Raw genomic sequence first — 26,613 nt, 5'->3', positions numbered from 1 at the left:
GAGGAGGAGAGGTTCAGGTGGGAAGAGTTTGGACGAAGCACCAGGTCAGTCTGTGTGCACAAGGCTGGAATGCTGGCTGCAGTTGCAGCATCTCTGTAAATAGTTTTCTTAATAAAGAGCTAGTTCAGTTCTTAGAAACATGGAGTCCTCTCATGTTGTTACCCAGCAGGTGACACATGAAACAGTGTATACGACTGGGTGTCTAAGGACAGGGCCCAGGTGGCTGCACTTTGGGGTGGGAATACCTCTGTGGGCAGGGCTTAAATGCAGCGGGAGCTGGCCCAAGTGGAGCGTTGATAAATATTTTCAACCCTCCTGAAGTTTTCATAGCACGCCACACGGGGGAAGGAGGAGGCATAGGGAGCTCAGGTAATGCTCTATGGGAATTTAATTATGTCTGTGGGTAATGGGGGGGCTCTATGTTGGGGGACAGAACAGCCTGGGGAGGGGGTCACCGCTGAGGGGGCCCTGCAGATGCATCAATCTTGAGCCTAGGTGGGAGTGCCTTGGATGGTGGGGCCGGCATCCTGCACTGGGAGGAATTAGGGTTTTAGCCTGGCGCACCTTGGGCTGCGTTAGTACGTATCCCGCTGTAGGGCGGAGGGGAGAAAGGAGCATCAGTTTGGGGGGAAGTCCCCGCCACGGTGTGTGGGGGAGGACTTATCAGAGCAGGCGCCTTGCTGCGTGTGTGTGGGGAGGGGGCACATCAGCATAGGTGCTCTGCGGCAGGCGGAGGCCCCACGCTGAGGGGGGCCATCTTGTGCTGGACCCGGGGTGGGGTGGGTGGCTCATTGCTGGGACCCAGCAGGTGCCCGGGTGTGGGGAGGCGGGGTGCGAGCCGGCAGACAGACAGGGCCGCTCACGCCCTCCGTCCCCCCGACACACCCGCACGCCTGGAGCTTTTCATGTGCAACGACACCCCTCGGCCGCCTGGGGCCGCTGTTGCGCCCGGACTCCGGCCCGCTCTTCCCAGCCTCGCGGAGCCCAGCTAAGCGCCGCTCAGGGAGGCGGCAGGCGCCTCAGGCCCACGCCTCTCGGTGGGTGAGCGGCCGGGCGGGAGGGGTGAGGAGCTCCTCCCGCCTCCGCCTGAGGCTGCGCCCGAAGAAGGCCCCTCCCAGCCACTCTCCTGCCCCCGCCTCCCCGGGGGGCAGCTCTCGCCCCTCCCTCTGACCTGCTGCCTCTGCAAGTATCGTGGCAGTGCTGTGGCAGGGGCTGCGCACGCCTGGCGGAGTGGGCGGGGTGCCAGTGGGTAAGGGGCGGTAGTGGATCCGCGGTGGGAGGATAGTGGTGCAAGCAGGTAAGAGGAGGTAGTGGGGGTGTAGAGATGCCCGTGGTTAAGGGGGGTAGTGGGTCAGTGGGGGATGTAATGGTGCCAGTGGTGGGGTGTAGAGATGCTAGCAGGTAAGGGGGGTAGTGGGTCAGTGGGGGGAGTGTAGAGGTGCCAGCAGGCCGGGGGGGGGGGTAGTGGGTCTGTGGTGAGGGGTGTAATGGTGTCAGCAGGTAAGGTGGGAAGGGTGTAGAGGTGCTGGGGGTAAGATGGGGTAGTGTCTCAATGGGGGTGTGTGTGTAGTGATGCCAGCGGTGATATGTAGTGGTACCAGCAGGTGGGGGGGGGGGGTAATGGGGAGGGTGTAGAGGTGCCAGCAGGTAAGGGGGGTAGTGTTGCCAGCAGGGAGGATAATTGGGGTGGGTGTCTGTCTGGCTGGGCAGTTCAGTGTGCCAGGGTATCCAGCTAGTGTTCAAACAATGTGTGTCTAGGAATAACATGAATAGTATTTTAAACTGCAGCAGTCCCATATTTTCTTCTCTCTGCAGCAGTGTAGTGTCAGTGGGGTGGCAGAAAGAAACTCTGGGTAGCTGGATTGGTCTGTACCTGGTTGCTGTCAGTCTGTGTGGGTGTACTTAAATTGGATGTGCATGGCTTGAATTTAATGGAATGTGATCCATTTTCTTTGAGGTTTTAAGGAACAGAGCAACGTTTATCAAAGCAGCTGCAGGTCATGTGGGAGCAATTCCCAGGAGTTAGAGAACACTCTAATGGAATCATTCCTCATGTTGCGGTTACAGTTTTTCATTTTAACACTTTAAGCCCTTACTTCATATTCCCTTGCACATGCCCACAAGACACACACACAATATATATAGTTTTGCCTTATCCCATCTTACAGGCTGCTCTTCATAAGCATCCAGTTATCTCATTGAGATGTTTACATGACTGCATTTTCCCTTCACATCTAGTTCCACAGATACTACAGGAGGTCTTCCTTGAGTAAGCTCTGCCCCCTGTGAAAAGCCCACCAGTTCTGCTTCCTCAACTGTAGTGGATGGCCAGAGCTATTTTTGAAGACTTAAGTGGTGTCTTGGGTTGGCCATCTGCACAGGGTGAATGTGATATACCAGGGTGCTACCCAGATTTGTTGGGCAGGTTTTTCATCCTTGCCCTGTAACCTGGGGTTCCTTGCAATGCCTCCTCCAACCAGGACTGCTCAGAAACAGCCACCAGCAGGAAGGTCACTCCCAGATGTGTTTATGTAACTGGTCACACCCTGGCTCTCACCAGCCTTGGTTATGCTAACCTTCTATGAGTCTATTCTGCAGGGTGATCCCAACGAACTCCCAACTCTAGATTTCCCCCCAGAAATGTATGTCTTTTTCTGCCCAGCTATATCCTGGACAGTCCAAATACAGTAACTCTTCACTTAAAGTCTTCCCGGTTAACATTGTTTCGTTGTTACCTTGCTGATCAATTAGGGAACATGCTCATTTAAAGTTCTGCAGTGCTCCCTTATAATGTCGTTTGGCAGCCGTCTGCTTTGTCCACTGCTTGCAGGAAAAGCAGCCCGTTACAGCTAGCTGGTGGGGGCTTGGAACCAGGGTGGTCCGGCAGCCCTGCTATCAGCTCCCCCTAAGTTCCCTGTGCAGCAGCCTCCCAGCAGGCTACCAATTGCCGGCAGTTCAGCTGTCCCTCCCCACACTGCCATGTGCTGCTCCTGCCCTCTGCCTTGGAGCTGCTCCTGGGAGCCTCCTGCTTGCTGTGAAGGGGAGGAGGGAAGAGAGGGGGGCTAATGTCAGGATGTCCCCCTCCCCCCTACTCCTGCCCCCTGTTTACCCCTTCTCCATATAGAGCAGGACTGGGCTCAGGACAGAGAGGGCTTGCAGGCCTCAGCTGTAGTCTCAACTTCCTGATTTTTTTTAAAGGCAATATACTTAGAATGGGGTCAGTGTACTTAAAGGGGCAATGCACATCTCTCTCTCCCCCACGCACATGGTTTGTGTCTCTGTCTACCATGCTGTCTCCCCTCCCTCCATTCGTGCTGCCTTATAGAGTGTGAGGCTACATTAACAACAACATGTTAACCCTTGAGGGTTCTGCCAAATGCTAGTTCATCATTTAGCAGTAAGGCATCGCCTGGGAAATAGCCCACCCTCTTCCACCCTCTAACTTCACCACCTCAACCAAGCTTCACAGTCATCATTGCTGTGTACAGTATTAAATTGTTTGTTTAAAACTTATACTCTGTGTGTGCATAATATATATATAAAATATATTTTTTGTCTGGTGAAAAAAATTTCCCTAGAAGCTAACCCCCACTATTTACATTAATTCTTATGGGGAAATTGGATTCACTTAACATCGTTTTGCTTAAAGTCGCATTTTTCAGGAACATAACTACTATGTTAAGCAAGGAGTTACTGTATATTAAATCTCTTATTCCTTTAAGGGAATACAACAGTTTACTACCTTAAATAGAGTTACCCAGACATTTTCATATAAACTCACTGGATTAGATAAACCAAGTTTATTAACTACAAAGAGAGAGATTTTAAGTGAGTACAAGTAATGAGGCATAAAAGTAATAAATTATTAAATATTATTAAACTCATAAAGATAAAACACTTTCTAATGTCTAATTTAACAAACTGTATTAGATTCAAGCATAGTTTCTCAACACATGCTTCCAGCAACATTACTGACCAAACTCTTCAGGTCAGAGCACCGCTCCTAATGTCCAACAGTTATTGCCATTGCCTTCTAAGGTGCGGGGGGAGAGAGAGAGAGGTGTCTTGGGGTGTTTGCCTTGCCTTTTTATAGTGTTTTAGTCTCTCTTTGAAAAGCATTTCCAGCTGAGAACCAGGAGACAGGTAGTCTACTGGAGGAAGGATGTTCCCTGCTGGGCTTTTTCACCTGTGTGAGCTCTTTGTTTTCTTCTTTCCCCTTTTATTGGTTGATGACTCTGTTTACTGTGTTAATGCCAATTAAGACAAGCATACACTTTGTTCAAAACAGGTCTGTTTGACCTGTTTGGTGATATGTGAGTCTGCACATGTATTTTTAACATCATACAGAGGAAATTTATAACTTAACACATAAAGCTGCTATACACATTTTACCATATCACTGATCATCAAATTACGAGTTTTCTAATAAGACCTCAAAGGCATTCCTTGTACAAAGATTATTACAATAGTGTGTGAGGTGTGAACACAGATATATTCCATCACAATGAATTTCTGTGGAGATGAGATCTAGAAGGAAGCAAACTAGACAGATATGTACAAACTGGACTAGCAATCTTCAGTCTAAACCACATTTAGCTGGAAGGCGCTACATGGGTAAGGTCTTAGTAAAAATATATGTTTTTAAATTTAAAAAATTGTAAATATTTGAGTGTTTAGAGTAAGTCACTTTTCCTGATTGTGCTGCATCCTGTGAAAATCACACTGTGGGATCTGTGGATCTGGATGCAGAAGAGAATAGGAAATAGGCACTTCTGGTGCAGAGTTTAACTCCAGGTCCATGATGACTGACTGGTCTGGTTCCTTCTCCTTAAGTTGGCAGGGGATCTGCAAGAAGAATCTGTGGACCTGGATACTTGGAGAAAGGAGAATTTAAAGTAAGAAACAACATATATGATTTCTGATTACTTGTTAATGTGTTTATATAACAACATTTATGTGCCTAATGTACAATATAGACCAAACAAATAAAAGTGCAAGCAGCCTACCCCAAGGAGCTTACAAAATAAGATCACAGTCCTGAAAACACGTATGCATATACTTAACTTTATGCATATGAATAGTTCCATTGGTTTTACTCACCTGCATAAAATTAAGAATTAGCATAAGCCTCTGCATGGATCAAGGCCTAAATTTGAAAACATAAAGGAAATACATAGATTAACATTAGGTTAAAATTGTTAACGCCATTTCACTCTGGGTAAAAACTTGACTGACTCGTTGTACTGCCCTTCCCCATAAGGCATTGTCTAGTTAATGCACAGAAATACTGTGTGATTTTTTTTTTCCTATGTGGGTATAACTCTATACTACACAAAAACCTTAGAATTTTTGTTAAAGAATGGCACGCTTTTCTGGGCTCTCTAAGTTGTAAAAGTCACAAAATAGTTCACTGTCTCAAAATACTGGAACATTATTATTAGAAAATTTACATTAACAACATAATACTGTATTTCTTTGTGGGCAAGGGACTTTCCATTTTAAAGGGGAATTCAGACAAAAATATTTCTGAAAGAGTTACATTGTTTGTAATGTTACAGAAGAAGGCAATATTTGTCTTTGCTTAGTTTCTTGGCTCCTAGTTTCACTTTTGATTGGTATGATGTCCTTATTATATATGTTTTATCCTTACTTATTTTATTATTACAGCATTCTTGAGCTCTGACGCTAATTCCACCACCTATGATTTATATTAATATATTCTAACATTTTGATAAAAGAGAGCATAGAACTTCACTGGAAGATGAGACCAGATCTTCTGAAAATGAAAGAGGTTGCCCTTATTTACCTTGATAGGAGTGGTGGCCTTCAGAAATTTGTGGATGATTGCAAGCAATATAATGGTACTGTTTGTTCAGTAAACCTTCTATTAATATTGACAGACCAAACAAAGTTGGTTTAAAGAAAAATAACCTTATTTCTATATTTTGTGCTCTAAGATACTTGCTTATTGACTCTCTGCTCTGACAGACTCAAAGCAAAGTTATGCTGTCTATCGATTCATTATTTCGGTAAATCCTTCTGATATTGCTGAGTTGGATGCAGCTCTTGGAAATCAGATTCTGCACAAACCCATGAAAGCTGCACAGATTTTTCAGTCGGTAAGTGAACTTGTATGTTTACAGAGGCAGAAATGTATTCAACATTTTAAACCAAATTTTTCTTTGCAAAATCATTTTATTTTTGAATTACAGGTCTGTTTCATAGCTATTAAAACACTGTCATTAATTGAACAATTACAGACAGAGGCCCAAGTGAGTTTAAACTTTTTACCAGTTTAGATAAAAATAAAATAATTTTCAAGCAATATTAAGTTGTATTTAGAGATCTTTTCGGTGTTAATTTTTCAGTTTTAATTTTCACTTTCATTCAACAGTCCTATCAATCTAAACAAAAAATAGTTGGAACTTCTTACCCATGCATACTCTGAGTATGACAAGGTGGATATATATGACTATGAGCTATTTTCACCTTATTTGGCACGTCCCTGGAATATGTTTTTGTAACTGTGCACCACATTGGGTTTTGTACATGAGTATTTGTCATTTATACTAAACATTTCAAATAAAAAAGATTTTTGTTTTAACGCAACCCTTTTTCTTTCATGAGATTAATATAGTGTTGAAACCAACACATTTGCCTCCGCTGCCAAGTTATGTTCTCAGCCTTTGTGAGTTTCCACTTGATTACATGTCTCAGAGATTTTATATGTCAGAAGGAATAGTGATTGCAATGGGAACTGTAATGAAATACACACAAGGAGCAAGATTCCTTTGTTCTGAGGAAACCTGTCCATTTTCTGAAGGTAAGAAAAAAAAATGTAAAATAAGAAGTTCTAAACTCAAAAGGTTCTCTGATTGATTAGCCCATTAACTCAAACACATTATTTACATTAAAATCTAAGACAAATTTGGCATTTTCCTGTATAGATTTTATGTAATTTACACAAAGGAACTGCATATCTAGGATGCATTTTGATGTAGCGAGAGCATCACAACTTTCTGATTTATTCTGGTCAGCGGCCAGATTTACATTACAAAGGGTTTGCCTATATATCAGCAAACTCCCCGCTCTGTCCCCTAAGCAGAGACAGCTTATACTGGCCAGTTCTTTTGCCAGTGTAGCTTATTACAGTTCCCTGAACAAAATAAGCTATACTGATTAAAGGATTTTTTGCTGGTAAACTGTATGTACACAAGGGCTGTTTGCCTGTATAAAAATGTTGTAAAGACTCATACCCTAACCAATGTTCTTATACCAGCAAAAGTTTCTAGTGAAGACCTGGCCAGTGTCAGACTCCTGCCTATACAGCAGGACTAGATGAGGACTGATTCCTTCACAGCAGTCTAGGATTTATTAACTTTCCCCTGCGTAAAATTACTCTGATGCTTAAGCTTTTGCAGGATAAACCCCTAAAATTGTTTTTTACAATCATAGGGACTGTGAAGGTGTAAAAGAGAAGCTAATTCCCAATGTTAGAATACTCATTTTAGAACACATTGTAATTATGTTTTTAATCAAGAAGACCTATATTAAACGTAGAGACCTCATGTAGTTTTGAATGGAGCACATAGGAACATATCATCTCTCTGACTGCTTCTCACAAAACCAGGCTAACATGATGAGGTTAAGAATCTGTAATAGGCAGTTCTGCCATCCAGTGGTAAAACTATAATCCAGGGGTGGCCAAACTGTGGCTCGCAAGCCACATGCAGTTCTTTTACCGTTAAAGTGTGGCTTGCAAACCCCATTCTCCACCTACCAGACTGGGAGGGGACTGCTCGGGACCTCTGCCTTGCAGTGGGGAGGTGGGGTAGGGGCTTCTGTACAGCAGGGAGGGGGGTCTCAGGGCATCAGCTCTGCAGGGCACACCTGCCGGGGCTCGGGGCTTCAACAGGAGTGGGGTTGAAGCTCTGAGCCCCAGCTCTCAAACTTCTGATGATTGTTGTATGTGGCTTGGAGGGGCAGTACGCCATAATTATTGATTTTTATTTGGTGGCAGGGGGAGAGACTCCCAAGTCATGAGAGAAACATAGAACATGCAATAAAGCTGTTCATCTTAAGAACAAGAAAATATGACACTTGAGAACTCCTGATTCTCAATTTAATGCTTTACTCACTCTACCACTCTGATTGGGGAATTAAAATGAAGGCTGTGTGCCATTTTTAAAGAGCCAGGAAGTTTTCAGAGCTTATACTTGTTACCACATAGTAAACTGGAATAAGCTGCATTTAAAACCAATTATATATTTTAAGTAACATAAAGTTCATTACAGATTATTATGACTAAATGTGAAGAAATATTTGGCTATATAGTCTATGTAATGCTTTCTATTAGGGTTTAATTATATAAGAGTGCATATACCTGGAGCTACAGAGTCTGCAACAGTGAGGAATGATTTTGTATGCAGTTTATGTGCTTCACCACTGCGAGAAGACATGAAATTTAGAGTACTTGGTGGTAAGAATTATGTAGTTTTATTTTTATTTCTAAATTATCTTTCTACTTTTGATACATTTTTATTTACTTAGCTTATTCTTTAAAGAGTAAAGTACCACTCTTAAGAAATATAACATTCTACACCTGTTTATTTTGTAAGATAAACAGCTAGTTGAAATGATAGATGCAAAAGCTCTGAGTGCTTTCCAAGGATATTCCAACAATAAACCACATTTCAGGATTCAGTCTTTTACAGTTTTCCTAAGAGGTGAGTAGGCTGTGTATTCATCTATCCAAATATAATGATAAAATTGAATGAGATCTATCTGCTTAAACAGAAATGTTTTAGAACTGAATCAGGTTTCAGAGTAGCAGCCGTGTTAGTCTGTATCCGCAAAAAGAAAAGGAGTACTTGTGGCACCTTAGAGACTAACAAATTTTATTTGAGCGTAAGCTTTCGTGAGCTACAGCTCACTTCATCCGATGGGGATGTAGCTCACGAAAGCTTATGCTCAAATAAAATTTGTTAGTCTCTAAGGTGCCACAAGTACTCCTTTTCTTTTTTAGAACTGAATGGTATTCTTGTAAAACGGCTTTTTAATGGGAAGAAATCCTTAGTTTCCTTATATATTCATTTCTCTGGACAAAATCGTGAAAATAATTATAGTTTATATTTAGTTGATTATGTCATTTTTATTTGAAAAGGAACCCCATGTTGTAAGCCAGGCAGTTAAAGACAACACATGTCAAAACATTGGTTCATTCATACTTATTCTGATGTGTTATTTATAGGGCCCTACCTAATTCATGGCCAGGAAAAACATATCATGGACCGTGAGACCTGGTCTTCCCCCATGAAATCTGGTCTTTTGTGTGCTCTTAGCCTATACTATACTGATTTTACAGGGTCAACAAGAGTTTCTCAAATTGGGGGTCCTGACTCAAAAGGGAGTTGCCGGAGGGCAGGGTGTCACAAGATTATTATAGGGGAGATAGTGGAATTGCCACCCTTCTGTGCTGCCTTCAGAGCTTGGCAGCCAGAGAGTGGCGGCTGTTGGCTGGGTGCCCAGCTCTGAAGGCAGTGCCCCACCAGCAGCAGTGCAGAAGTAAGGGTGGCAAATGCCATACCATACCATCCTTACTTCTGCGCTGCTGCTGGCGGCAGCTCTTCCTTCAGAGCTGGGCTCTCAGCCAGCAACCGCCTCTCTCCATCTGCCCAGCTCTGAAGGTTGCACCACTGACTGCAGCAGCGCAGAAGTAAGGGTAGAATCATAGAATATCAGGGTTGGAAGGGACCCCAGAAGGTCATCTAGTCCAACCCCCTGCTCGAAGCAGGACCAATTCCCAGTTAAATCATCCCAGCCAGGGCTTTGTCAAGCCTGACCTTAAAAACCTCTAAGGAAGGAGATTCTACCACCTCCCTAGGTAACGCATTCCAGTGTTTCACCACCCTCTTAGTGAAAAAGTTTTTCCTAATATCCAATCTAAACCTCCCCCACTGCAACTTGAGACCATTACTCCTCGTTCTGTCATCTGCTACCATTGAGAACAGTCTAGAGCCATCCTCTTTGGAACCCCCTTTCAGGTAGTTGAAAGCAGCTATCAAATCCCCCCTCATTCTTCTCTTCTGCAGGCTAAACAATCCCAGCTCCCTCAGCCTCTCCTCATAACTCATGTGTTCCAGTCCCCTAATCATTTTTGTTGCCCTTCGCTGGACTCTCTCCAATTTATCCACATCCTTCTTGAAGTGTGGGGCCCAAAACTGGACACAGTACTCCAGATGAGGCCTCACCAATGTCGAATAGAGGGGAACGATCACGTCCCTCGATCTGCTCGCTATGCCCCTACTTATACATCCCAAAATGCCATTGGCCTTCTTGGCAACAAGGGCACACTGCTGACTCATATCCAGCTTCTCGTCCACTGTCACCCCTAGGTCCTTTTCCGCAGAACTGCTGCCTAGCCATTCGGTCCCTAGTCTGTAGCTGTGCATTGGGTTCTTCCGTCCTAAGTGCAGGACCCTGCACTTATCCTTATTGAACCTCATCAGATTCCTTTTGGCCCAATCTTCCAATTGGTCTAGGTCCTTCTGTATCCTATCCCTCCCCTCCAGCGTATCTACCACTCCTCCCAGTTTAGTATCATCCGCAAATTTGCTGAGAGTGCAATCCACACCATTCTCCAGATCATTTATGAAGATATTGAATAAAACCGGCCCCAGGACCGACCCTTGGGGCACTCCACTTGATACCGGCTGCCAACTAGACATGGAGCCATTGATCACAACCCGTTGAGCCCGACAATCTAGCCAGCTTTCTACCCACCTTATAGTGCATTCATCCAGCCCATACTTCCTTAACTTGCTGACAAGAATACTATGGGAGACCGTGTCAAAAGCTTTGCTAAAGTCAAGAAACAATACATCCACTGCTTTCCCTTCATCCACAGAACCAGTAATCTCATCGTAAAAGGCAATTAGATTAGTCAGGCATGACCTTCCCTTGGTGAATCCATGCTGACTGTTCCTGATCACTTTCCTCTCCTCTAAGTGCTTCAGGATTGATTCTTTGAGGACCTGCTCCATGATTTTTCCAGGGACTGTGGTGAGGCTGACTGGCCTGTAGTTCCCAGGATCTTCCTTCTTCCCTTTTTTAAAGATTGGCACTACATTAGCGTTTTTCCAGTCATCCGGGACTTCCCCGGTTCGCCATGAGTTTTCAAAGATAATGGCCAGTGGCTCTGCAATCACAGCCGCCAATTCCTTCAGCACTCTCGGATGCAACTCGTCCGGCCCCATGGACTTGTGCACGTCCAGCTTTTCTAAATAGTCCCTAACCGCCTCTATCTCCACAGAGGGCTGGCCATCTCTTCCGCATTTTGTGATGCCCAGCGCAGCAGTCTGGGAGCTGACCTTGTTAGTGAAAACAGAGGCAAAAAAAGCATTGAGTACATTAGCTTTTTCCACATCCTCTGTCACTAGGTTGCCTCCCTCATTCAGTAAGGGGCCCACACTTTCCTTGGCTTTCTTCTTGTTGCCAACCTACCTGAAGAAACCCTTCTTGTTACTCTTGACATCTCTCGCTAGCTGCAGCTCCAGGTGCGATTTGGCCCTCCTGATATCATTCCTACATGCCCGAGCAATATTTTTATACTCTTCCCTGGTCATATGTCCAACCTTCCACTTCTTGTAAGCTTCTTTTTTATGTTTAAGATCCGCTAGGATTTCACCATTAAGCCAAGCTGGTCGCCTGCCATATTTACTATTCTTTCGACTCATCGGGATGGTTTGTCCCTGTAACCTCAACAGGGATTCCTTGAAATACAGCCAGCTCTCCTGGACTCCTTTCCCCTTCAAGTTAGTCCCCCAGGGGATCCTGGCCATCCGTTCCCTGAGGGAGTCGAAGTCTGCTTTCCTGAAGTCCAGGGTCCGTATCCTGCTGCTGTAGGGGTAGCAGTATTGAAACCCACCCCCCCCCACACACACACACAATAACTTGGCGACTCCCCACAACTCCTTTTTGAGTCAGGACCCCTACAATTATGACACCCTGAAATTTCATATTTAAATAGCTGAAATCATGACATTTGCTATTTTAAAAATCCTAGGACTGTGAAATTGACCAAAATGGACTGCGAATTTGGTAGGGCCCTAGTTACTTAATTAAAATGTCTTGCCAGTTCAGCATTATCTCACTTTCTGTCAGGTTTCAGAGTAACAGCCGTGTTAGTCTGTATTCGCAAAAAGAAAAGGAGTACTTGTGGCACCTTAGAGACTAACCAATTTATTTGAGCATGAGCTTTCGTGAGCTACAGCTCACTTCATCGGATGCACTTTCTGTGTAACTTGTTTCTTCCTCCTTCCTCTGGTTATATTGTTTTTCAGTGACTTAACATTTTTTGTAATATCCTTCCTCAATCTAGCCATTTTCCTTATTTTTTCATGATCTCTGGCTTCTGAGGTTTCTAACTTCCATTGCAAACAATACAGTATTTGGAATGTGAAAATTCAACTACAGGCTCCAAAATATTTTTTGCAGTATTGTAACCCTTTTCCATTTTTAAAAAATCATTAGTTCTGCTTTGGTGCTTGCTATTTAACATGTTTATAAATTCATCTATTTCTTTATATTTATTGAAAAATGTGTGTTAATCCATTTACTCCAAAATAACAAGCAACACAACTAACTAGTGATCCTGTATGTGTATTATCACAAAGTAAAGCCTTTGGGCTGAATCCTGTGAGGTAATGTGTGCCCTCAACTTCCATCAGCTTCAGTGGGCACTGACAGGACATAGCATCTCACAGCTCAGGCCCATACTAGGTTGCATGTAACTTACATTACAAACCTTACCAAAGACAGTACAGGTTTTGAATGACATGAACAGAAATTTGAAGGTTTCCAAATATGTTTTTGCATTTTCTTTTAATCTATTTATTCTAGGTCCTTGCTTCTGAAGAAGAGTTCTGTATAAGCTTGAAAGCTTGTATCTCTCATCAACATAAGTTGATCCAATAAAAGATATTATCTCACCAACCTTGTCTTTCTAATCTTCCTTTACTAAGGCATTTTGCCATCACATTTACTTGACAATAAGTGATCATGAGAACACTGCAAATCTCAGAGCAGAGGTCTGAGAGTACGAACATTCTCCTTTGTGTTTCAGTTCAAAACTGCATTATCCATTTTCTCAATAAAAAATCATCCAATGGCTCGTCCCACCTACTTCCCTCACCTGGTGCCCTAAACTGTTATGCATTGTCTACCTGCATAGTTCTATTCCCATTCTTCAAGGCTGCATTGAATCAAACTGTTGTGTGTGCTGCTTCCTCTAAATTATATTTTCTAATCTGAACCACTGGTTTAACATATAAAAATGCCCTATGTTAAAATTTTGCATTTTCTAATAAATCCCTGTATTTCCATGTATATTTATTTTTTCTAGATGAATTGTCGAACAAAATGAAAATAGGAAATAGGTATAGGTTTATAGGAATTCCGGCCTGCGTACAAAACTGCTCACAAGTTACAGTGTGTATAGAAGTCAACAGTATACAGCTCTGTAGTCCAGAAGGTAAGAAAGCTGTATAGTAAATTAAAATGACTAAAAATAGATATTTTTATTAGATCAAAGGGTTGACCCTTAGTGCAGTCTGCTAGTACACAGAGATCCAGGTTTGGAAACCACTTTGGTACTTTCCATCTAGTAATCCTGAGTATGGACTTGTCCCAATTGTTTTTTTTGCCCAATATTGCTGTCACCCAATAAAAACACACAATATTATTGTCCACTTCTGTCTATTTAGGAAACTACAGAGCATTATTTATTGAGGTGCTTTTCCATTATCTTATTTCTAAGCTCTGCTTTTCATTAGAGGGTATTGTCTCAGTTCAGACCAACGGCAACTGGATTTCGCCTCAGGCTTCCAGTCTCCAGCTATGGCTTTTCTTGGTTGGAGACCTTTGTCTCACTCCCTTCTGATGGGTATTTCCAGGCCGCACAGTCCCCTGCCTTCACTGTGTTATTTCCATCAGACAGGCTGCCCAAGCACATCTGCTTGCTTTCTCTTCAGAGATGGTTAACAATGTGACTGCCCATCGTTGTAAGTTACCACACAGTTCTTTCTAAGTAAGTCTATTTAATTAAGATAGAAAGCATTACAGAGAAAACATATTAAAAACAATAAAAGAACCTATACGCATGCTAATAAGCTTACTAGAGATCACTTCATTCCTAACATGCTCTCGGGCAGAGGCAATCCTTCAATACCTCACCAAAGGCATTTCCTTGTGATTTCAAGTTCATCACAGCTTTAGCTCAGAACAAGCACAGAGTCTTATGGGACCTCAGTAGGCCACATCCTTCCAATCCTCCCCTAAGGATTGGGGCCTGTCTGTTTGCTGGATCTGGAAGAAGGCACTGAGCCTGTTTAAAACCAGGCTATTTAACCAAAAATCTTTTCTTTTTCTGTTGGTCCCTGGAGAATCCAGTTTGAACTAGTAGATGAGGAACTTACCAGAGAGTAGCTTCACAAGGGCTAATAACTGAAGGAATTACATTACCTCTCCCGTCTCCTAAAGGAGTTACATATAACTCCACAATAACACATACAGAACTGCATTTTTAATACAATGGCCCCCAAAGGTATCAATCCTAACTCAGCAAGATTTAACTTCATTCCATAAAGTTTGTCCAGGATGATGCAAATATTGTCAGTCTGTCACAGGTATATTTAGATTGTATCTTAGATGGCCATATAATTTCAATTTATGTACTGGCTCTCTTACTCAATATGTATTAGTGGACACAGTGTCCTTTACCTGCTTAATAATAGTAAAACTAACATTTTAAGCTGTTCACAGTCTGAATATTTGTTATCCTAAAATAAATTCCAAATATACCTCGTTTAATTATTTTTTTTTCTGATAATAGGATCTACCTAATGCTGATTTGTTTTAATTATATGAATAACTCTGTTAAGTGTTTAAGATATCCTTTTTTTTATATTAGGTACTTCTTGTATCAGTGAGAATTTTAAGTATCTGCTCTCCTTGACTTCAAGTTCACGTTGGAGGTTTACAGCCATACTTGCCAACATCTTTGCTTCTCAAGTTGTCCCACCAGGCACTTACAATACTCTTAAACTGTCCATACTGTTGAGTCTAGTCCAGACGTGTGACAGAGACAGTGAGACAGGAGATTACCTGGATCTTTTGATTGTGACCAGTGACACTCTAATAGCAGATAGGTAAACTGATACCTGTATTTTTTTTTTATAAGCACATTTGACTTTAAATAAAAGATTTGCCAAGTTTTTATATAGAGAGGCTTGATATTTTCTCAAAAGGAAAACAGAGTTCACACTTTAAATTGTATCCTGGGGTTTTACTCAGCAAAATAACTTTTTTTAATAAAGGATATAAATTTTTGATTTCTGAGCTCTCCCTTCCTTTGTCATCCGTGTGCCAGGTCTTCATTATTATACTGCTGAGAGGGAAGCAAACTACGTGATGGTCATGTGGGGCACGTGCGATCCAGTGGGATTAACTGACCTGCTGCTTATGTCCATGGTGAAATTTAAGGCTTTGCTTTTAACGAGTAAAGCATTGAATGATCAATCTTCTAATTAACTTGCCGAATTTCTAGCATCAGTCCTGTTTAGCAGAGGCCTAACTATAGTCCTTCTAAAGTTGCTATTCAAAGGACTACAATCTATGGCTACAGAAGCAAAGATTTGCCCCTCTCAAGCCTTAAGTCACTCTGATATAGCACTTTAGTCTTTTCTAAACTAGCTATTTTGTCAAAAATATCACTGTTGTGACCTCCAGTTCAGCTCCATCAGTGATTAACAAGGTTCAAATGGCTGCTGGTATTTTTATCTCTGTGTTGTTTTGACTCTTGGTTGCCAGGTGTCTAGTTTTCGACCGGAATGGCCGGTCAAAAAGGGACCCTGGTGGCTCCAGTCAGCACCACTGACCCCGTCAGTGGCACAGTGGGGCTAAGGCAGGCTCCTTGCCTGCCCTGGCTCCGCACGGCTCCTGGAAGCGACTGGCATATCCCTGCAGCCCCTGGGAGCAGATGTGATCAGGGAAGTACCGCGTGCTGCCCCTGCCCCAAGCGCTGCCTCCGCAGCTCTCATTGGCTAGGAGCTGCGGAGGTAGCGCCTTCAAGTGTGGGCAGTGTGCACCATGCAGAACTGGCTGGCCATGCCACCTAGGGCCTGGACATGGCGGCCACTCCCAGGAGCTGTGCAGAGCCGGGGCAGTCAGGGAGCCTGCCTTAGCACTGCTGTGCCACTGGCTGGGAGCTGCCTGAGGTAAGTGCTGTCTGGCTGGAGCCCATGCCCCGTACCCCCTGCCCCAGGTAAGAACCCTCCTCTTGTACCTAACTTCTTCCCTGACCCTGCAGCCCCACCCTCTGCCCCAGGTCAGAATCCCCTCCCGCACCCAAACTCACTCCCAGACCCTGCACCCAACCCTCGGCCCCAGCCCTGAGCCCCCTCCTGCACTCCAAACCCCTCATTCCCAGCCCCACCTCAGAGCCCACACCCCCAGCAGGAGCCAGCACCCCAGCCCTGAGCCCGCTCCTGCACTCTGAACCCCTCAGCTCCAGCCTAGAACCCCCTCCTGCACCTCAAACTCCTCATCCCGAGCCCATACCCCCAGCCAGAGCCCTTACCCCCTTCTGTATCCCAACACCCTACCCCAGCCCAGTTAAAGTGAGTGAGGGTGGGAGAGAGCGAGCGATGGAGGGAAAGGGGATGGAGTGAGGGGGGGGGACAGGGCGTCAGAGAAGGGGCAGGGGTGTTCAGTTTTGTGCAATTAGAAAGTTGGCAACCCTAGTTTTGACCTGAGTGGGTATAGTTGACAGTGGTAAAAACACTGATGGTTGTGCACCCACACCAGTGTACCCACTCTTGCTACTGATGGTGGAGCTGACCTGATGATAGCAATTATGGGAAATCTTTGATTTAAAAAAAAAGTTTAAATAGTCACCCCCTCAGAAAGCCACTATTGGACTCAAATTACCTTAGTAATCATTCATAATATGAATACAACTTTTCTACTGTGCATGTTTGACACAATTTTAAATCTCTATTTCCCCTCTCCCCACACAAACATGACATCATTATGCTTCCTCAAAAAGGCCTACAAACATGGCAAGTGTGAACTTTGTTTTCAGCCATTTGAGTTTCAACTGCAACAAAGGTCAGGAAAATATTCAGGCAATGGGAGAAATGCTTTCCTCACTATCCCATCCTTTCACAAATGATTAATTGAACATGTTTAGCTCAATTTTTTAAAAAAATTACCTTTGTTTGAAGCCAAGCATGAAAAGATTAAAACAAATTTTTTTTCAGAAGTTATGAGTAACTGAAAAAGAGGTGAGAATAGAAACACTTGCTTAACAATATGTTGCACCCTATGAATGCTTAGTTATTGTTATCTATAGGGTCTCAGAAGTACACATAGCACTTTACAGTCTCCCCCTGAGGCCTTCACTATTCACAGTAACCCACAAAATTATATATAGGATAACAAAGTACCTTACAAATCTCATCTCAGATACTTATATAGCCTCTTTTACTGTAATATCTAAGCATTGCCCAATATTTAAATGCCTTTAATTCTCACAACACTCCTGAGAGGTAGGGAAGTACTATTATCCCCATTTTGCAGTTGGAGAATTGAGGCACAGAGAGACTAAGAACTAGATTGCTAAAGGTATTTAGGTGCCTAAATACCTTTAAAAATCAGGGTGTTAAGTGACTTGTCCAAAGTCACACAGGAAATTTTTGGCAGAGCAGGAATTTGAACCTGGGTCTCCAATCAATACTCTAACTGTACCCATGCCTCAGAGTCTTTGGGTCCACTTCTATGTAGATTTACAGCCCTTTCCCCAGTCACCATACATGAGGCAAAATGGTCAGGACTACGGCAGTAGAGGCTTGATCCTGCACTCTTTAAAGTCGGTAAAACTTCTATTGCCTTCAATGGGACAGAATCAGACACTAGCAATGTGGGAAGACAATTCAATCCCTCCTCTGACCCAACTCAGAATTTTGCCTTGTATGCTAGACCAATTTAAGAATATTAAATTAGAATACAGATGGAAGTTATGCTTCTTCATGTAGTTAGTGCTACTCGAAGGAAACTATTAAAGATAAAGAGGAGCAACTATTTCAACTAGTGCCCATTTTGTGGTTACGTAAAGGAAACCCTGGGTTTTACCTTAATATTCAGAAATATTTTATACTCTTATAAAATTACTTATTTTTTTCTTTCTAAATGCTCTACCTTATTCAAATCAAGTGCCTATGTGTGTACTTTTAATACCAATTTTATAAATACCATTAGTTTGTGTAAAGGGAAAATAATTTAACTAAATTTTTTGCAGGTGTTGCAAATTGCTGACAATTATTTTTTCCCTAGGCTCTTGAATTACAGTGTTTGTCTTGTAGCCCGTGGCATACGGCACCCAGCATCTAATGACGTTTTTCCTACTGTGTCCAAAGATAAGCATGGAACTGGAACTGCTAGCATTCAGGCTTGCAGTGCTCTGCTGGCCAAAGGTGGTATCTGCTTCATAGGAGATTTGTTGTCACATAAAAAGGATAAACTTGAACTTCTGCAGTCAGGTAACCAGTACAACGCCATTCTGCATATACTGAGCAATCAGAAGAGGGAAGAAATCAGTGCTAGAGGAGAGACAGGTAGAGCCAGGGCTAGACATTGGGGACCACCAGGCCGCGACAAAGTTAGTTTCTTCAATTTGTTCAGGGGCCTTTAAATCCTAACTGCAACTCTACTCTCATGCACTCTTGACAGGGATGTTATTATTTCTCCCTAACTGCTGAGAAAATCACCTTCTCTATCATCAGAAAAATCTCATATATGCCATAGATAGGGGGAAAAGTGAGTGGATATTAACAGTACTGGGGAAGATTAATGAGATTTTTACATGAGTGGATCTTAAAGGAAGGCATGATAGGATCACAGACTTACTAGGGCAGAAGAGCTACCTACTACATTAACTATTTTTAAATTATAGAAAACTAGCTTATGCAGGATACAAGTCCTGGCACTGGAGAGCCCTCAAATTATATTTAGGAGTTGATGCAAACTAAGCACATTTTCGCATGGCGTGGTAAGTTTTAGAGAGAAAGCCTGTTCTTGAAGATGGAGCACTCCTTTGTCTGTATCACAGCTATAGTAATTTGAACAAAGCAAAACAACATAACCCTCTGTTTTGTTTAACTTACATACAGACCAAGGGTGGTATCTTAGCGCTAGTTAGTTTACCAAGAGAGTGTGTTACACTGCCTTGTGTACAGCTAGCTAACTGAATTAGTTTGATGTAAGTAAAAAAAACTAGGAGTACTTGTGGCATCTTAGAGACTAAAATCTATTTGGGTATAAGCTTGCGTGGTCTAAAACCCACTTCATCAGATGCATGGAGTGGAAAATACAGTAGGAAGATATATATACACAGAACATGAAAAAATGGGTGTTGCTATACCAACTGTAACAAGACCAATTAATTAAGGTAGGCTATTATCAGCAGGAGAAAAAAACCTTTTGTAGTGATAATCAGGATGGCCCATTTCAATTGACAAGGAGGTGTGAGTAACGGTAAGGAGGAAAAAAATGAGCATGCGGAAATAGCTTTTACTTTGTGTAATGACCCATCCTTTCTGCAAAGTGGACTAGATGGCATGTTCTTGTCATAGGGATATGAAAATCTTTAGCTGGAGAGTACAGTGGTTCTTGCATGCATGAGTATTTTCTCCACCCCCCTGCACTAAATGCATTAGGATTACTTTTACAATTTTCTATCAGTTACTTTGAAGAGATCCTGACCTTTCCATAAAAACTAAGTACAATATGTATTTGGAATTATTCTCAGATCCTATAACCGGGATTATAGATTTAATGTTACATTACAGTAGTTTAAGTAAATAACATGTTTGTTTGACCTGATAGTGCTGGAGAGCAGAACCACTACAGTATTTATTCCTGGAAAGAAGTATGGAGAAGATGTTGACCAGCAAGTTATTCTTCCAATTCAGACCAGTTTCTGGACTTTTGTAAATGAGGATTCGTCTTCCAAAAAATATGTACAAAAGGATAACACTCTAATTGGCAAGCTGGTAAAACATATACTTTGTTATGGCAAAGTTATGTAACGAGTCTGGAGATGTAAACAATACTACATGTAAAACAATGGAAACAAACATAAATAGGTGACATCTCCGCAGAAGCCACAGTGAAGTCACTTTAAAGCCCATATCCTCTAAAATAGGCCAGCTTTTCTAAACATGAAGCCTTTATTTATACAAGGGTTTATCCTGCTCCTACAGCCTTTGAATAAACAGGATTGTAGAGTGCGTCCATGTGTGACATTGGACTACCCTATTCCCCCCCCCCATAGTAATTTCACTCAAAATACCTTTGCACTTGCACACCTAACACGGAGGGGAAGAGCCTGCCATGTTCTCTACAGTATACTCAGAAGTAAATTGATTTTTTTATGTTGATTGAAAAATAAGCAGTTGAGCTTTTCAGTCATATTGCTTTGGGTTTTATTCTGTTTAGGACTTGAGATCGGTATCAGCTAACCTTATAGATGCTTTTGGGCTGTTGATACACTGCAATGAATTATCTTGCCAACTAACTCTTCCTCTTTTGGATCACATCGTGAAAAAAGCCATTGATCCAGAAGAAGTACCTTATATGATCTCCCAGCAGTTCAGAACACAAGATTATGAAGAGGTAACTAGCTCTAGTTCAGAACAAAATTGTATTTGATAATTTAGCACTATTACTTGGCGTGATGTGGTTTTCCTGAGATGATTTGTATACTTCCAGCGCTGCAGATATTCACTTATTATTCCGTGCCCCCTTGTGCTCTCACTGAAGTCAACATGAGTTTTGCCATTTTCATGGATAAAATCAATTTCCCATCTATAAATTAGCGGTATTTTCTGAACATTTATCTAGTGGGGTAGCACCCTCTTTGTATCTGTTCTGCAAAGTACCACCTCAGGACTAAATATGTTGTTGTAAGTAGTATTAAATCATGTTATTTCCAGAAGAACTGCTTTCTGAGGGCACAGGGATGTGTGCGCACCTCTTCCAGGAAGGAAAATGCAGGTATATATTATCAGAGTATAAGCAAAACAGTAATGACTATTTAATATTTTTTAAAAAAGGCTGACTTATTAATATTCACAGCAGCCTAATTGTGCAGGATGGACACTATAGTTACTGAATTGAACATGGTCCAACTCTATAGTGACCTGATGCACATTTGATACTAACAGAATATTCATGTTCCTGCACCACTCAAGGCACTTCAAAACGTAAAACTTTAATTGCAATTAATCTGATTTCACCCTAAATCACAGTAAGAAAATGTCTATTAGCAGGAAAAATACACTTTTTGAAAGATGCTAATGTATATGTGACAAACAACTTCATTGTATCTTCTATGTACCAGGTTGCTTTTTGGGGTTTCTACACAAATTTTTAAACACTACTGACATATCACAGGCTACCACCGGCATCAGGAGCTACACAGCTCCTTTGTTGTTCAGTCAGAGATTCTCATGGTAGCAGTACAAGTTCCAGCAATAGCAGATGCTCAGTAAATCAGTTGAACTGACCATTGTCTGGCTGAGAGTTAGTACTTAAAATTTAAACTAGAGGTAATCTGACTGTCCAGTGCAATGAAATCAGCAACAGGTATCCCAAGAGAGCGGCCAACAATATGGGGAACTATTTTTAAATCAAATTTTGGTTAACTATTTGCATTCAGGAGGATAGAAATTGGGTTTTAAAAGTTTAACCCTGAAACATCATCCAAATTCAGACCTGGTGCAAGCAAGTTCATTTCCAGTGACCTCATCTCCTGCTACCACGACTGAATTTGGCCCAGTTTCATAATTATAGGCTAATGAACAAAACATGCACAACTAATGTCCTAAATTACATGTACAGATTAAAAATAGGGATAGCACACAAATCTGAACAAAACTTACGTTCAGAGTTTAAACCTTTCTCATACTAAAAATTAATCTGTTTTGTACACATTTGAAGCCATTTATATACTCTCCTTTTAAAGAGCCAAACTATTAAACTCCATTTGGTCTCTTGGTTTTTTGAAACAATAGTGTTGATAAATGTAATTTTAAAAAAAGTAGATCTCCAGTATGCAGTGTGAACAAGATTGGAACCTTTCTATTAGTATAGTGCATGTTTATTTCAAATGAATATTTCAGTACACTAGAGAATATTTATTTAAAATGATTGAGGGAGTTTCTAGCATATTTGTTTAAATTTAATAGATTTGTGAACAAATTACTTGTTTCTATACCTGAGACAGCCATATTGCTGTGTAAATGGTCATAATCCTTTTTAAATATTGCGTTAATATGGAAAATATTGTCTAGATATATTAATACTATGCAACTGATATGAATATCAAAATGAGCTTCGGTTGTAAGTTTTCAACAGTATTCCTTAAATATTTAAAATTTATGCTGTTTTTAGCTTATTGCATTTGCTAAGAATTTGCAAGTAGAACTCAGTTCAGAAGCAGAAAGACTCATTCATGGCTACTACCTAGCAAGTCGCAGAATCAGAACAGATTCTATTCATGGATCAAAACTATCAACGTCTGCACTGAAAATCCTGTACGTTTTAATTTTCCTAATTAAATTGCTTAACTTCTTCATGCCTACTTGGGAGATCTTTGGATACAAAGGCCTTCAATTTTTCTGTCTAGGCCTGTATAGTAGTTTATACAGAATTTATAATTGTAGGATGTTCAGATTTCCTGAATTTCTCAGAATATCTCCAGAAATGTCTGTTTGAATAAATTTATTTGCTCATTTGCCAGGCATGAAAAATAATGGCTATTTAAAAGCCAAACCTCACAGTTAGAGTAACTAGTTCTGACACAAATCTACAAAAATAAAGAAATTGAGTTGATTGTTGCAATATCCTGAATTCAATACCTTAGTGCTTGAGCAATGCAATAATTATAGTCCCCTACTAGTTTCATACAACATGCATTCCCAGAATATTGTGGGACAAGTGATGCACAAAATAGTTCTGTACATATTTGGCTGTGATGGAACAATCAATATGTAACTTTGCCCACTTGAAATCATTTGAATACCCCCCACAGTATTTAAGCGTTTAAAACTTGGCTATGGTATGGAAAATAAACTACAGGAGTACTATTGATTGCCCCTATAGTTAGCTTTTTATGTAGTCATTGCAGAGTACACCAATATATTTTGTGTAATATACTGTTTGAGACACTGGCATTTTTGTCTTTTAGGGTTTCATTGTCTGAAGCACACACTAAACTGAGTTTAAGGAGGAAAGTACTTGAGGAAGATGTATTGATTGCTGTCTTGTTATTTGAATCATCTGTCACTTTAAAACACGGTAAAAATAACTAAGTGTTAACTGACTGGATGTTTGTTAGTTAGTATTAGGTTTAAATGTGTAGTTTTTTTATATTTGGTCACTTAACATTAAATTTAAACACAATTAAACTAGATCAAAGATCTAATCAAGTTTGAATTAAGGCATCTCAAATTTGGATAGAAATACCTGTGTTTTCTTAGTTAAAGCACTGTTTCCATGCTAAGAGTAAAGTAGCAAAGTTGACTTGATAGGAACAGAATGCTAAAGCAAAACACCACTCTGAGAAGCAAGAATTATTTTGGCTGTACCTGGCTTCTCAGACAACATTTACAGCTTTCCTCCTACTCATTCCCTAATTAGAAGGGTGGATCTACCAAAGACACTCTAGATACCTCATATTAATGGTGTCAGGAGCTTAATACTGATGAATTGAAATTTCTGACATAGCATTACATTTCAAAGGCAATAAGCACCAGCCATTTTAGACTTAAAATCAATTTTTCTTCTCCATAGCAAGAGATTTTTTTTCAAGTTATAACAGTAGAGGATGATAGTCCCAAGGTTTCTTTTACACAAAAGATCTGATATATTGTAATGTTAGGAAATTCCCAGGTGAGAAGGAATTTTTCCTGTCATGAGTCCTGATCCTGCAATGAGCTCCCTGTGGCTGTAGAAGAATCATTAAAGGATCCGAGTGTCAGAACCTCCATGTGCAAGAGCTTAATGGAGTATCTTACCTGCCTCTTGGAATTTCAAGGCAGATTGCTATTGAGTTGAACTAAATTCAAACCAGAAGAAGTGTAAAGCTCATATCTGATACCAAACCCACAGGAGCATTTTTTAAAGAGACAGAAAATTAGAGAACAAGGTAGAAATATTATTTTATAACATGTGGTTGGTGTTCTTTCCATAAGTCATCCTTTCAAATGTCACTAAGATGAAGCAGAACCGTTGGGCAAGAGGATTTTCCAGGAGTGTATGGAATCTATTAACATAACATTTTAAATTCAATTATTCTTTGTGTAGGTGCCTCTGTATTTTGTGTAGCTCCAAATGCAGTGTTTCCATTTGACCTCATTGATGAAAACTCTCTGCAGCAAAGAGATGTTTATCTGATGCAGTGCCATCAGCAACTGTTACAGTTTATTGCCACATATGGCCCTGGAACACATGTTACTACTAGTGAAGAATAAAGAACCCATTCTGAAAGCAGAGCTTGTTCCTACTTCAAAGTTTTAATTTTTTTAGAAAATGTAAACAAATTTAAAGTTTTAGAGTGATGCTACTGCAAAATGTATATGAAAACTGATGTTTTATGAAATTGCTACTCCTATGGATAAAAGTTTGTAACCAACTCAAAATTAAACAATATTACACGTTAAGTTTCTCAGACTGAACATACCACTAGACTGCTGGCTTCTCAAAGCTGTGACATCTAAAGATAAGATGACCCAGAGAAGAAAAGCAAAGCACCATACTCGTGCTGCTTGCTGCTGGAAATACTAAGTAGGTGACAATGCTCATGACCCCACAAATATTAAAATGTACCAAGTGAATGGTAGTGAGAAACTTATATTAGGAATAAGAGGAAAACAAAAGTTTAAATAAAAATGGTTTTAAAAAAAATGAATGGCTGCTGTCAAATGACTTATAATCTAAAAAGTAGTTTGTAGAACAATTTATTCAGAATCTAGTGATTAAATTTTGTCTGCATTCTGTGGGCTTTTTTGCTGCTGCAGTTCTTTCAACTACACATCAAAAGTGCTTCATAAAAACTGTGTGTATGTACATACTAAATGTTTTTAAACAACTATCTTTTTATTCAGACATGTTTAGCGGTATGATAGCTATTTTATTATTTGTATTCCAGTAGCACTTAGAGGCCTTGAAGTGAAATGAGGGCCCCATTGTTTGTTTAGCACCTAATAGGAGACAGTCCCGGCACTGAAGAGCTCATACTCTAGTCTAAACAGAAGAGACAAAGGATAGGAGGGGAAACGGAGGTGCAAAGTAACTTGCCTACTAGTCATGACCTGTATGACAGAACCCAGGTCTCCTGACTCCCTGTCCAGTACCCTCAGCCACTAGACAGTGCTGCCTCTAGTAATCAGAATGACAAGTTATTAGTCTTAGGGTATGTCTACACTACGAAATCAGGTCGAATTTATAGAAGTCGGTTTTTTAGAAATCTGTTTTATATATTCGAGTGTGTGTGTCCCCACAGAAAATGCTCTAAGTGCAGTAACTCAGCGGAGTGCTTCCACAGTACCGAGGCTAGCGTCGACTTCCGGAGCGTTGCACTGTGGATAGCTATCCCACAGTTCCCGCAGTCTCTGCTGCCCATTGGAATTCTGGGTTGAGATCCCAATGCCTGATGGGGCTAAAACATTGTTGCGGGTGGTTCTGGGTACATATCATCAGGCCCCCGTTCCCTCCCTCCATGAAAGCAAGGGCAGACAATCATTTCGCGCCTTTTTTCCTGAGTTACCTGTGCAGACGCCATACCACGGCAAGCATGGAGCCCGCTCAGGTAACCGTCACAGTATGTCTCCTGGGTGCTGGCAGACACGGTACTGCATTGCTACACAGTAGCAGCAACCCATTGCCTTCTGGCAGCAGACGGTGCAATATGACTGGTAGCTGTCATCGTCATGTCTGAGGTGCTCCTGGCCACGTCAGCCGGGCTAAGTGTGGAGTGACTTGACCAGGTCATTCTCTTTAGTCCTGCAGTCAGTCCTATTGAACCGTCTTATGGTGAGCAGGCAGGCAATACGGATTGCTAGCAGTCGTACTGTACCATCTTCTGCCGGGCAGGCAAGAGATGGGGATGGCTAGCAGTCGTATTGCAACATCTTCTGCCGAGCAGCCATGCGATGTGGATGGCTTGCAGTCCTTCTGCACCGTCTGCTGCCAGCCAAAGATGTAAAAGATAGATGGAGTGGATCAAAACAAGAAATAGACCAGATTTGTTTTGTACTCATTTGCTTCCCCCCCTCCCCTGTCTAGGGGACTCATTCCTCTAGGTCACACTGCAGTCACTCACAGAGAAGGTGCAGCAAGGTAAATCTAGCCATGTATCAATCAGAGGCCAGACTAACCTCCTTGTTCCAATAAGAACAATAACTTAGGTGCACCATTTCTTATTGGAACCCTCTGTGAAGTCCTGCCTGAAATACTCCTTGATGTAAAGCCACGCCCTTTGTTGACCCCCTGTAA

General features: G+C 41.6%; 1 protein-coding gene across 10 annotated transcripts; it reads left to right on the top strand.

Moving 5' to 3' along the window:
• The first annotated feature begins 278 nt into the window (after positions 1-278).
• MCMDC2 (minichromosome maintenance domain containing 2) lies at positions 279-25,324 on the top strand. Of its 10 annotated transcripts, none has more exons than XM_073330967.1 (16): positions 279-369; positions 4,834-4,895; positions 5,668-5,861; positions 5,989-6,119; positions 6,213-6,272; positions 6,628-6,823; positions 8,357-8,479; positions 8,619-8,726; positions 13,403-13,531; positions 14,969-15,206; positions 18,391-18,596; positions 19,942-20,108; positions 20,554-20,730; positions 22,510-22,652; positions 23,306-23,415; positions 24,424-25,028. In XM_073330967.1, exons 3-16 carry the CDS (start codon positions 5,762-5,764, stop codon positions 24,588-24,590), a joined length of 2,055 nt encoding a protein of 684 aa, XP_073187068.1. In that variant the 5' UTR covers positions 279-369; positions 4,834-4,895; positions 5,668-5,761; the 3' UTR covers positions 24,591-25,028. The 10 variants fall into 10 exon arrangements, with proteins under 10 accessions (XP_073187068.1, XP_073187074.1, XP_073187069.1 ...); XM_073330968.1 differs by lacking the exon at positions 279-369 and adding an exon at positions 962-1,249; XM_073330965.1 differs by lacking the exon at positions 279-369 and adding an exon at positions 962-1,297.
• The last annotated feature ends 1,289 nt before the right edge of the window (positions 25,325-26,613 follow it).

The sequence above is a fragment of the Lepidochelys kempii genome, chromosome 2 (assembly GCF_965140265.1).
Source record: "Lepidochelys kempii isolate rLepKem1 chromosome 2, rLepKem1.hap2, whole genome shotgun sequence".
Taxonomy (NCBI): domain Eukaryota; kingdom Metazoa; phylum Chordata; order Testudines; family Cheloniidae; genus Lepidochelys; species Lepidochelys kempii.
This window is presented reverse-complemented; position numbering and strand designations above follow the sequence as displayed.